General features: G+C 48.9%; 1 protein-coding gene across 1 annotated transcript in view; it reads right to left on the bottom strand.

Annotated features, from left to right (window-relative positions):
- Positions 1 to 962: 962 nt before the first annotated feature.
- The window catches only part of LOC113957927 (syntaxin-binding protein 4-like), a 39,182-nt gene continuing 27,941 nt past the window's right edge, over positions 963 to 12,203 (bottom strand). Inside the window, exons 13-22 of the mRNA XM_027665801.1 lie at positions 10,758 to 10,854; positions 8,644 to 8,771; positions 8,070 to 8,162; positions 7,473 to 7,538; positions 7,188 to 7,376; positions 6,622 to 6,738; positions 5,360 to 5,409; positions 4,377 to 4,507; positions 3,074 to 3,131; positions 963 to 2,312 (exon numbers count right to left, since the gene is read on the bottom strand). Of these exons, the coding sequence (XP_027521602.1) occupies positions 2,210 to 2,312; positions 3,074 to 3,131; positions 4,377 to 4,507; positions 5,360 to 5,409; positions 6,622 to 6,738; positions 7,188 to 7,376; positions 7,473 to 7,538; positions 8,070 to 8,162; positions 8,644 to 8,771; positions 10,758 to 10,854 (1,032 nt within the window). The 3' untranslated portion in view covers positions 963 to 2,209. The remainder of the gene's footprint in view (positions 2,313 to 3,073; positions 3,132 to 4,376; positions 4,508 to 5,359; positions 5,410 to 6,621; positions 6,739 to 7,187; positions 7,377 to 7,472; positions 7,539 to 8,069; positions 8,163 to 8,643; positions 8,772 to 10,757; positions 10,855 to 12,203) is intronic.

Genomic DNA, 12,203 nt, shown 5'->3' with positions numbered 1-12,203 from the left:
AAACCAGATAAGAAATATGAAAGCTTTGGAAAGCACACAGTGCTTGATCCTCACTCCACACGAAGGTCTCCAGTGACTGATGGGAACATGGAGGATTTGTTTTCCAGAGAGCACAGAACCGTCAGGGCTTTTGAAAAGGTTCATTTCTTCCTGGCTCCTTTGCTGACAGGCAGCTCAGGAGACCCCAAAGGCAGCGGCCCTGGGGCAGCATCCTGTTGTTTTCACCCCTTGCTACATGCCAGCACCACCTGCATGGTGCTTGTCTCATCCAAGCCCTCACCCACTGGGATGCTTTGATACAAAGTCTTCTTTCTTGGGATGTTCAAATGCAGATCACTTGACTACGGAAGCAGCGTCAAGGATATTCTCTTTTGGACCATGTAACTGGTCCCTGCTGGGACAAGACTGGGCTGTGCCTTTCCAGCACTCAGGGAGGTGGAGTTCAATACTTGTATTTTGAGAAAATTCCATGATTCTCACAGTTAGTATTAAAACTTCTGTTCATTTCCACAAGATTTAAGTTCAGCCTGAACAGTTCTGTTTCCCTCATAACTCCTCCCTTTTCTACCAAGTGTCTCAAGTGCCATTGGGTGGACGGAATGACACAGCACAGCCCTGCTACTTCCCAAAAATCTTGTTGGTGCTGTTCCCTGCCAAGGGCAGCAGTGGCCAGAGACATCTCCCAGGATGAAGCTCCCGGCCAAATGCTTTTGAAGACACGCTGCCAGGAGCACATTGGGATCTGCCCCTGGGGAACTCGAGGTGTTTTTCCAGAGTCAGGGTACACCAAACTGGTGAGACTAGATTTTGCTCTGTGCACCTCTTACCTGTCTGTATAACACAGGGGGTGAGAACAAAGCCATAGGGCCAAACCTACAGGTAACACCAGTATTTACTATCATTCCATCGAAGCAGAGAGCACTGGGGAATGAGTTATTAAACATAAGCTATCCCAAGATGAATATTTTTTGAAAGTATCTTCTCCCCGGGAATATTCCTTGTGAGTGGTCCAAAGAATTATGTGTCCTTTTGAAAGAAGTCCTTTAAATTATATCCCAAGGCATGGATTCACAAGATTTATTTGCTTTAAGATATGAAATTAAGTTTAACCAACATTTCAGACTGGTTATTTATGGGATATATTCCATCACACACTTACTGGTTTAGCAGTGCAGTGATATCCCCAAGTGCAGTAGATACTGGTGAGGGTCATGATTTTTCCTAAGCCTTTAATTTAGGCTGTAAAGGATCCACATGCTTTGAACCCACACAAAGGAGATTTGAAGTAATCTTAACAAATTATTTGTAAAAGCCAGATTGCACCCCATTTCCCTGCAGCTTCTCAATGCATCTCACTAGGAGCTGTCAAAATCAGAGGGAGGAAAAATGGACTCAGGCTGTGTCTTTGTCTCAGAGACTCTGAACACAACCACTGCAATCACAGCCCAGAGAGCAAATGCCTTTGAGAAGTGTTTCCATTTTATTTTCCAGACCTTCTGTTCATCTCAGATCTGTGCCCCATTAACTGCCCTCTCACAGTACAGTCTTGCATCATGTGTATCTCATTTCTCAGTGACACCGTGGACCTTTACTGAGCTATGTTCACTATGTCCACTATGTCCCCTCTCACATTCCGGGGACGGTGTCCGTTGTCACTGGACCGTCCCGCTGGATATCTCTGCACTCTTGGTCCAACAACTGGCTGAGATGGTGCTTTCCTCTTCAAGCATTGCAGCTGGGATAAGCTATACAAAAAGAATAAAAAGAGCAGTACCTATCCCAAGACAGCTAGGACGCTACAGATTAAGCTGCTTTGATTACAGTCACTAAATAGACTTTGGTTTTCCATCTGAAATACCAAAAGGAGTCTGTTGGAGACCCCTGGGTCCCTCAGGGGAGTTCATGCTCCTCTTACTACCCAGAATACAAGCTCTAAAAGGCTGCCACTGAAATCCAGGCCCCTGGAGCCCCTTGAGAATACTTTTCCTATAAAGCTGCAGAACCGTGAGCAAATAGCCTTGTATGATAACTTGGAGGTAGACGCGCAGGGGAGGTCGCTGAAAAAGTCTTGGAGAGTGAGGAAGAGTTAGTCTCGTGTCAGGAAGCTTGTTCTCAGTCTGCTTTGCCTGGAGAGGTGCCCACGGGGTGTCCTTCCCATCTCCCAGCACAGCAGCACCTGTGGTGTGAGCACGATCAAGCCATGGGACATTTATGTCGACTTCTTCGGCAGCTCCGTTGGACTCGGTGGCTGTGGTTCATCACTCTTGGTCTGGCTCGCAGGAGGGGGCCACGTGGTCTTCTGATGGAGGTGGCTGAAGAGGAGAAATAGGGGTTAGGTGGGCTGGGAGGAGGACACAGAGGACAACGTGAAGACAGCACTGGTTACTTGGGAAAGAAGAGGAGGCCACAGATCTTGCCTGGCTAGTGGTCTGTGCTGGCCATCTGTCTTGTCTGAAAATGCTTTTTATAACCTTGAAATCGTGGTTTTCAAATGTCTGTTTTGTACCTAACTGAAGAACTGTGCTGGCAAGTCTTCAGTTTGAGCTAAGGTGATCAGCTCAGACAGTAGTAGGAGACATTTAGGTCTTGAAGTGCCCTTTCAGCAGATAAGTTTAGGATACAGCTCTGTTAAATATAAGCCGTTTAAGAGGTTTTAGGGAAATTTAAGGTTCAAATAAAACCATGTCATCCTGCTCTCCTTGGCCAGGGCTTGACAGCATCCTGATACCACAGCATAAAAGATGAACACATTCAGTGATGATTTTTCCCTTATGCATTATAAAAATGCCAGCTAGACAAGCCACAGAGCCACAAATCCCAATCTGGCCTGAAGGAATAACAACATTTTAGAAAACAAAAGAGAGATCCAGGAATTCACAGCATCCTTCACTGCACAGGGCAGGAAGTTTCTTGCTGTCTAGAAAGGGATGTATTTCTCTGACATGGCATCTGGAGGCCTCTATCTGATTAAAAGTTGTCAAGCAACAGTTTTGATTAAAAAAACCCAATAAACAAAACAGGAATTTTTAGTATGTGTGTTGTCAAAATTACAGACCAGGGTTCTGACACCTACTCCTTGTAATTTGGGATTCCTTCAGCAGGCAGGCACTGGTCCCTGTCCCATGGCAGAGCTGCAAATGGAAGCACACAGCCAAGTGTAAGCGAAGGGTTAGAAAACATGCCCAGTGTGCTGCTACATTATGATAATTCCCCTTTAAATGAGGCAGGAACTTGGAAAATGCTGACACACTCATATATCAGAGGTGCTCCTGAAAAGCTGCAATTATTTCCCTGAGACAAATCCAGTGCTGGGCCATGGCCATGGTGAGTTGGTGAAGAGCATCAAAGAGCAAAGACTGGGCACCTGTTTGGGGCTGTTTGCTCACCTGGTCATGACACAGAGGAAATCAGAAACTCATCTGGTGTGGAAGGAGACAAGTGAGGCCAAATAACTGTTGCCAAGAATTGTTTATGGCTCATGGACTAGCTCAGAGTCCCAGTCTAGGGAAGTTAATCCAGACTCCCATGGAGCTGGATGCCTTTTCTCTGATTTTCTCATCAGTGTGGCTGGTTTGTACGCCAAGGAAACGGGGAGCTGACTGTTCCCTCTGCTCAGCATCGCTGCAGCCAGACCTGGATGGCACAAGGAAGGGTTGGATCCCTAGTTCAGAGCTGTTGGAAAACTGGACGGGGTCCAGCAGTGGGAGCCCCAGGGCTCATAACCTGCAAGGAGAGGCTGGGGAGGGCTGAGGGAGCTGGGTGTGTCTAACCTGGCAAAGAGGAGGCCGAGAGGCCACAGCACTGCCTCTGCAGGTGCAGCGAGAAGGATGCTGGAGCCAAGCTGTTCTTGGCAGTGCAGACACTGTAACTCGGGGCAGTGGCCACATCCTGCCCTGGGGCAGTTCAGGCTGGGTGCTGGGAAAACCTTCCTCAGTGAAGGAACACATCATCCTGGAAGGCTGTGGATTAATATCCTGGGAGGCTGAACTAAAGCTGGCTAAAGCCACTGCTGATCCCATCTAGTGGGGTGCTCCTACCTGGGACAGAAGATTTGACTCCTGATCTCCCTTTCAACCAGCATTTCTGTGATTCTGTGGAACCACCCTCCTTCCTGATATTTTTTTTTTCACCTTCCTGTGGGCTTGAGCACAAGTGGCACCTTTGACTCCTTACCCTGCAAGTCTGCATTTCAGATTCCAAGATGAGTCACATGGATACAGGGAGGGCAATTCCATCTCTGTTTGCATGAGACAATCAGGTACATGTATGGGAGGTATGGCAAAAGTTGTGGAAGGTGGTACAAACCGTCCCTGACACTGACAGACATCCCTGAGACCTGCTTGGATTCAGGTTCCTCCAGTGAATTTAGTGCTTACCGTCCTTGCTGGAGAGGATTGGTGCTAACAGTTCTTTAGCTTCTGACAGCAAGAGGTCAACAAGATCTGAAGATGGAAGAGATGTGTCTGAGACTGCGTCTGTTTTATCCTCTTCTGTTGCATTGTTGACGCTTATAAATATGGAAAGTGCCATCAATACTTCTGTCATGGAAGGGTCATTGAAAATCCTGGCCAGCCTCTCGTGAGGGATGTGCTACATAAATTCTGGGTGTTCAGGGGGGATTGCATCTCAACCCCTCAGCAGCATGGGAGACTCTCTGTTAGACAGACTTGCACTGTTTTGTTACAGACAGATATCAAAGTATTCTTTAGAATTTCTCTAAAGTATTTTCCCCTCATTACATTAGAAATAACCATCCTGGACACTTAAAAACTGTTTTCCATCCTTTTTAAAACATGTTTTTTTTAAAGGGGCTGGTCATTATCCATGGGACAGTGAGCTTTCAATGATTTAATCAGTTAAAAACACACAGAGAGTTGTGATACATTTATTCCCACATGGTAGGACATAGGTTCAGGCTGGGGGGGGAGTCCAGGAGCCTGAGCTCTATTTCTGCAGCCATTCATGCAGCTGAGAGCCATGTGAAGCTCTTTGCTTACACTCATCTACTGTAACTGCTGATAAATAAGGATATATCCTCCTGGAGCCAAAACCTGGTTTATGTGTGGAAAAGCAGGTGGGTCAAAATTCTGAAACAACCTTCTTAAGGTCTCTGCTAACAGAGCAACTTAACCAGAACAGTGTTTCAGCAACTCACTCCCCCAAAAAGCCTGAACAGAGGCCAACCCCCCCCCCAGCACCAACCCACCAGCAACCCCCAGATCATCTTTCTCCCATAGTTTCACTTCCAAAGCATGTTTAGAAACTCTGGGTAGGTTACGTGTGAAGCACCTTCCCCTGAGAAAGGTCAGAAAAGGACATTTCATGTTGCTGTTCACCATTCCCAGGAGCCATCTCCTACCTTTTCTCATCTGGTAAATGACTGGGTGTGCTCAGGACCTTGTGAACGTTCTGCCATGCAACAAAAAAAAAAAAAAGAAAAAAAAAAAAAGAGAAAAAAAGAGATTTCAAACTTGTAGGACTGAATAATTCCTGAGAACAAACCCCATGGGTTTTTCCTGATGATCAGATTTAATATGACAGTAATCAGCTTCTGCTTATTCATTGCCCTTGAAGGGAATATCTCAAGGCCTTTTGCAGCTCAGGCAACATTCACAGTCTATGCAAATCCACAGACATCTGAATTCTGCATTTTAATGCCAGCGCTAAAATACATGAAATGCAACACAAAAATCCTCTTCCAAAGAACATTTTTGCAGGCTATATTTCAGCAAGCCTTGATCACTGCTGCCAGCAATCCCTGGATTCTGGGTTGTACCTGCACGTGTAAGCTCTCATTACATACATGGGTCATGACTTCCCAGACACTACTGAGGGGTGCATGAAAAAGGAAGATATTTTGTTCCAGTGCTCAAAATCCTGTGATGTTTGACCCTGGGGTCAAGTTAAATACATTTCCAAAGTCTGACCCCAAACTGCACAGGCTCCAGCACGTAGTGCTGCCAGTCTGGAGGCATTTTAATTCTTCCTTCTCTGGAGCAGAGAACACAGCATCTACATTTCCTTTTGCTCCACTGTCTCCTCTTGATTTGAAGAGCTCTTGGGACAGGCCACTAGAAGCCACAGCAGATACACTGAGTATTAGAGCCTCTCATACTGGCCAGTTTACTGATTACACACACTGGTATTCCCAATCCAGTGAGTGAAGTGGAAGAACAGCCAATTAAAAGACTAAACCAATTGTGTGTGGGATTTTTCAGGAAATCTGGGGTTGGGGGGGAAGCACTGGAAGAACAAAACCACTCTTCAGGTTTGTAGAAAAGCAACCAGCAGCTCTATCCAGGGAAGGTTTGCAGGGATGATTTCAACAGCAGAGCTCCTGGAACAGCCTCAACCAGAACATCCCGGTGGGGCTGGTGAGCCAGGGAGAGCAGAGCCACCAGCAAAACCTGCCCCACGGAGCTGACATCGCTCTTAGGGATGTGAAGATATATGAGTTCATCCCCTGGTTCCTCCCAGCCAACAGACAGTGTCTTTTTAGGGTGAGGTAGGGAAAAAAAACCCCTCTTGCTTATGGAGCAGGAAGTTCATTGGACTTGCAAAGTCCCCCTTAAGGTGGGAGGCTGCAGGATGGCACAGCACTGAGGTGGCTCCACACCTCACCTGCACAAACAGGAGCAGTTTCCTATTGCAGATCTCCAGGCGCTTCCGTGAGACTTCTGATTTCCGTAACTGGCCATCAGCCAGGGACAGCTGCCTCTTCAGCTCCAGCATGTCCTCCTGACACAGGGACACAGAAGGAAGAGAGAGGTGGTGGTGATGCTGCAGCCTTGGCTTTTGGAAGCACCAGTTTATGACATTTGCTACACTCAAAAGCAGTGTCCTTTGGGAAGGGACAATGAGAATGATGCAAATTATAACACGGACCCAGAGAGCACGTTGGCCCTGGGGTCACACACAGCAAATGATCTATGTGCTATTTCATTTTCTCCTGTATAAAAAGAAGGAGGGGAACCTTAGTTGTGGCTGCCCCGTCCCTGGAAGTGTTCAAGGCAAGGTCGGATGGGGGTCTGAGCAACCTGGTCTTGTGGAAGGTGTCCCTGCCCACGGCAGGGTGGAATGAGATGAGCTTCAAGGCCCCTTCCAGCCCGAACTATTCCATGATTCTCTGAACCCACAGAAGGGTCTGTAAGGTTGCGGGGCTTTCTCAGGCTGGGGAGTTGCATTACCTCTATTTCAGAGACGTGTTTTGCTTTCTTCCCTGCCAGCTGCATCTTCAGTTCTGCAATTTCAGCTTCCAGCAAGTGGATCACTTCCTCGTAGTCCTGCTCGGCGCTGTGAGCCTGTCTCTGCACCACCTCGGCCATCTGCAGCTTGTTGTGCAGTGTCCGGTTCTCGGAGAGGAACCCCAGAGCTTTCTGGAAGCAGTGAGAAGTTCTGGTGAACTCACCACATCCACCTCAGTTGACAGCCACCAAACTCATCCTAAGGGCTCCAGAAACCCCTTCACTAACCTGGTTCAGCCTCTGAAGCTCATCTTCCATTGACTTCTTGCTGTTCTCCACCTCTTTCAGGAGAGACTACAGCAAATATTTTCACTGGGTTAGGAGCAACAAGTGACAGGATGTTCTCTAGAAAATGCCCTGGTCTTGTAGCCCCTACCCACCAGAATAATATTTTACAGAGGGAGTTCTGTGCACTCTCCCCCCACAGAGAAAGCTTTTTTGGGCTGTGAGCTGCAGGTCTGCAGAAACCCCCTTGGACACAACCATGGTGCCGACAGCCTCACTGGGGATCTGCAGCCAAGAGAGGGTGGAAGCCCAGGTGGTTCCTTCTGTTTATCATGGACTTGAATGACTCATGAGGCACTTTTTGGTATTTTTAAAAATCTTAACTCTTCTAAGAAGGGACTGCAGACTTTGAGTACAAATAAGTTTTTGTTTGAAGTTGAGAGTGAGAAAGAGGCAATTAAGGAGAGCGGAGGGTGAGAGGCTCCTTTGTGACAAGGAATGCACAGAATGCAAACTGGCGACTCCTCAAGAGGAACAGGCCACACCATTACCCCCGTGGACAACCTCAACAGAAGGCCCCAGCCAGGAACTCTGCTCCACCTTTAGCCGTCGGACTTCGTGCCGCAGATCCGTCATCTCCAGCTGCAGCTGCTCCAGGTCCTCGTTGCCATTGCAGTTGAGAGAGTCAAAGGTCTGCAAGGAGAGGGACAGACTCATCACACATCCAATCCAAACCACTTCAAGAAGGAGTCAGCATTTTTATGCAAAAGATAAAAGTGCACATTAAATAATTCAACACCAGGGGTTTTTTTTCACCCCACAGGATTTCACTCTCTGATCCCTGTAATTGTTCAGTAGCTGTCTTACAGTGAATTTTCATTTTGGGAACCAAATGAAATTAGCTAATATTGATTAATTTTGGCTATTTTTCCTTCTGCATCACTGCCAGGCTGCTTCCTCATATTATCCCATAGATGTTATTATTTCCTTATTAAAAATGAGTAGTTTGAGGTCTTTTACAGAATTTCCTATAATCAAAATGATTAATGCATAGTTCTGCCCTCTCTTTATAACTCTAGGACAATCAGAAAATGGCAAATTAGCTTTTCCCATCTCAGAATTCCATGGATTTCACAAAGAGGACTCCATGCAGAAGAGCTTTGGACTGACTGACCGGGGAGTGAAAAGCTGATGTATCCAGCAAATTGGCCACTTCGTGCTGTGTGAAGAGCATGGAGTTGGAATCCAGACCAGCCTCATCCAGCTCCTCCTGCATCAGATCCCTGAGTGCTTGGAGAACATCTGTGAGAAACAAGCAGTTTTTACCAGGTTAAAAGAGAAAAGTGTTTTGTGTTAGGAGAAAATGCCGCTGATTTTGGGGCACCACTGATGCCAATCAGAGAGGGTTTGGAGAAGCCAAATAGTCCTCTCTAACACTCCTCAGCAATCCCATCAAGCTTAAATGAGTTGTTGGCAATCTTTATCAGACTCTTGTTTCTTATCCAATTGAAAAAACCTACTTTTAAAACCCCAAACCCCCAGATATTTTCAGAGGGGAATTTTCATGATTGTGGTTCTGGGAGTTTTAAAACTTTTAAGCCAAACCTACATTTCCCTGACCTGCACCTGCCTCCTGCTGCCATTTCTCATGTTGCTGATTTAAACAAAAAGTCAACTCAGTGAGTTCAGCACTTAGAAAAGGTGTTAAATTGACAAGTCTGAAAATCCAGATTAATTTTGCTTTCAGATGTGAAGGAAAGCAAGACAAGAGGGGCTGTGTGGGACAGATGGGAGCCATCAGGGAGGTGGCACCTGGATCCCAGAGCCTCCAGTCACAGAATCACAGAATCTTGGAATGGCTTGAGCTGGAAGGGACCTTAAAGCTCATCCCATTCCACTCCCTGCCATGGGCAGGGATACCTTCCACTAGCCCAGGTTGCTCCAAGTCCTGTCCAACCTGGCCTTGGACACTTCCAGGGATGGGGCAGCCACAGCTTCTCTGGGCAACCTGTGCCAGGGCCTCACCACCCTCACAGCCAACAATTTCTCCCCAATATCCCACCTAACCCTGCCCCCTGGCAGTGGGAAGCCATTCCCCCTTGTCCTGTCCCTCCATCCCTTGTCCCAAGTCCCTCTCCAGCTCTCCTGGAGCCCCTTTAGGCACTGGAAGGGGCTCTCAGGTCTCCGTGGAGCTTTTTCCTTCTCCAGGTGAGCCCCCCCCAACTCTCCCAGCCTGGCTCCAGAGCAGAGGGGCTCCAGCCCTTGGAGCATCTCCGTGCCCTCCTCTGGACTCTCTCCAGCAGCTCCACATCCTTGTGCTGTTGGTTCCCCCATATCTGGAGGCAGCTCTGCAAGGGGGTCTCACCTGAGGGGGCAGAGGGGCAGAATCCTCCCTCCCCTGCTGCCCACGCTGTGGGATCAGCCCAGGGCACGGGGGGTTTCTGGGTCCCAGCACACACAGCCAGGGCATGTCCAGCCCCTCACCCACCAGCACCTCTAGATCCTCCTCCCAAGGCTGCTCTCAATCAATTCTCTGCCCAGCCTGGATCTGTGGTCTGGATTGCCCTGACCCAGGTGCAGGAGCTTGCACTTGGCCTTGTTGAACCTCATGAAGTTTGCACAGGCCTCACGTGGTTCTGTGTCCCAGCCCTCACTCTGCACAAAAACATTGGTCCAAGTTGCCTTGTGTCTGTTCTGTCTGGTGGGGACAATGCTGATGGCTTTGGATTTTTACTAAGAACCTTCTGGGGAGCAGACTTTGTGGGTCAGACAAGCAGAGCTGGCTTTTATTTTCTGTGTGTCCTCTGGTCAGCTCCTGCTAGGAAAGCTGGGATTTTAAGTGAGCCCTTGCAGCAACTTTTATTTTAGTCTGATTTTACATCAGATAGAACAAGGGGAATGGCTTTAAACTGACAGAGAGTAGGTTTAGACTAGATGTTAAGAAGAAATTCTTCCCTGTGGGGGTGATGAGGACCTGGCACAGGTTGCCCAGAGAAGCTGTGGCTGCCCCATCCCTGGAAGTGTCCAAGGCCAGGTTGGACAGGGCTTGGAGCAACCTGGGCTAGTGGAAGGTGTCCCTGCCCACGGCAGGGAGTGGAATGAGATGAGCTTTAAGGTCTCTTCCAACCCAAACCACTCTGTGATTCTACCAAATGCCTTTTTTTGTGTTTGTGACTTTTCTTAACTGTTTTGAGGCTCCATCAGTGCCCAGGCAGGGTCTCACCTGCCGCCTCTCTCCTTTCTTATCTGCCAGCAAAGCTCCCCAAGCCCAGCCCAGGTCCCACTCACCTCCGTAGGCCACCGTCCCCTGCGAGTCCGTGGTCAGGCTCTGCCGCAACTGCCTCTTCTTCTCCTCGGTCACATCCAGGCCAAGATACCGCAGAACCTTGAGCAGAAACAAAGAGCCTTTAAAAAGAAAAATACTGGAAAGGCAACTCTTTGGAGTAAGCACTGGGAAGACACTTGGTGCCGGGTTTCTCCTGGAAGTGGCTCTCCAGGAAGCATCTCCCAAAGAAGCAGGCTTTGGTTGGGTTTCCAGTCTCTCCTTTCCTACATGTGTACAGAAATGTCTGTTCCTGAAGACAGGGACATGTTCACGTCCTTCCAAGAACATTCTCTACAGACTGCACTCAGATTTGCAGCTCTGATGAGCTGTCAGGGCTTTTATTCATAGCCAGTGGAGTTTAGCAAGGCTCATCTGGCCTCTCCTCTCCTTTCTCTTGCTGCCTGGGAATTGTGTTTAGGACCAGGAAGATAAAAGCTGTTCTCAGAGTATTTCCCATACTCTGAGAATGCTTTCAAACATTTTGCTTTTCCGCTTCATCTTTTGCTCTCTCATTACTCCTGATGCCCTGACTTCTACTGATACTTATCAGTTGAACCCCAGGGCACCACAGAGAGCAGATAAACCTGTGCAAGCCCCACTTCACTGCAGACAGCAGCGACTAAAAGCTTTTAAAGACGAAGTGGAGCTCAGCAGACTCTGGGAAAGAGCCCGAATGAAACCCTGGCCTGTCCCAGGCTGCACGCACAGCTCCTGCTCCCAGCTCCTCCCACGAGGCCCCCTGGGAAGGGGTGAGCGATGAATCCTTGCTCAGGTTTCCATCACGAGCGAGTCCCTGGGACCCGTCTGGTCTCTCATCCCTGCTCCTCTGCCCCCTGTGCAAGGCAGTGCTGCAGGCTCCCAGACCGGCTACCACACTTCGGGGTGCTGGGTGGCTTGGCCACCCCAAAAACACCTCAGGCTGTGCCTGTCGGTGTCACACCCCGGCCCTGTCACCGCTGCAGTGCCCGTGTGTAACACGGGCTTTCAAAAGGGGAAACCCGGCGTCCCACTCCTCCTACCCAGAGGAGCTGCTTTGTACCCACGACGGGCAGAGGTCGCTGCAAAATGCGGGCCTAAATCCCGTTTTAGGAGAATTAGGCAGGCTTAGAGGAGTTCTGCCCTCCCGGGAGGTGGGAGCAGCCGAGGGCGAGGTCTCGGCCGCCGTCAGGTGGCAGCAGATGTTCGTCACATCGGGGCCACCGCGGTGTCCCCTGGCCCTGCACGAGGGACCTGCACAAGGGACCTGCACAAGGGAGCTGCACTAGGGAGCTGCACGAGGGACCTGTACAAGGAACCTGCACAAAGGACCCTGCACTAGGGACCTGCACAAGGGACCTGCACAAGGAACCTGCACAAAGGACCCTGCACAAGGGACCCTGCACTAGGGACCCTGCACAAGGGAGCTGCAC

The sequence above is a fragment of the Corapipo altera genome, unplaced genomic scaffold (genome assembly GCF_003945725.1).
Source record: "Corapipo altera isolate COAL_440 unplaced genomic scaffold, ASM394572v1 146, whole genome shotgun sequence".
Lineage (NCBI taxonomy): Eukaryota > Metazoa > Chordata > Aves > Passeriformes > Pipridae > Corapipo > Corapipo altera.
This window is presented reverse-complemented; position numbering and strand designations above follow the sequence as displayed.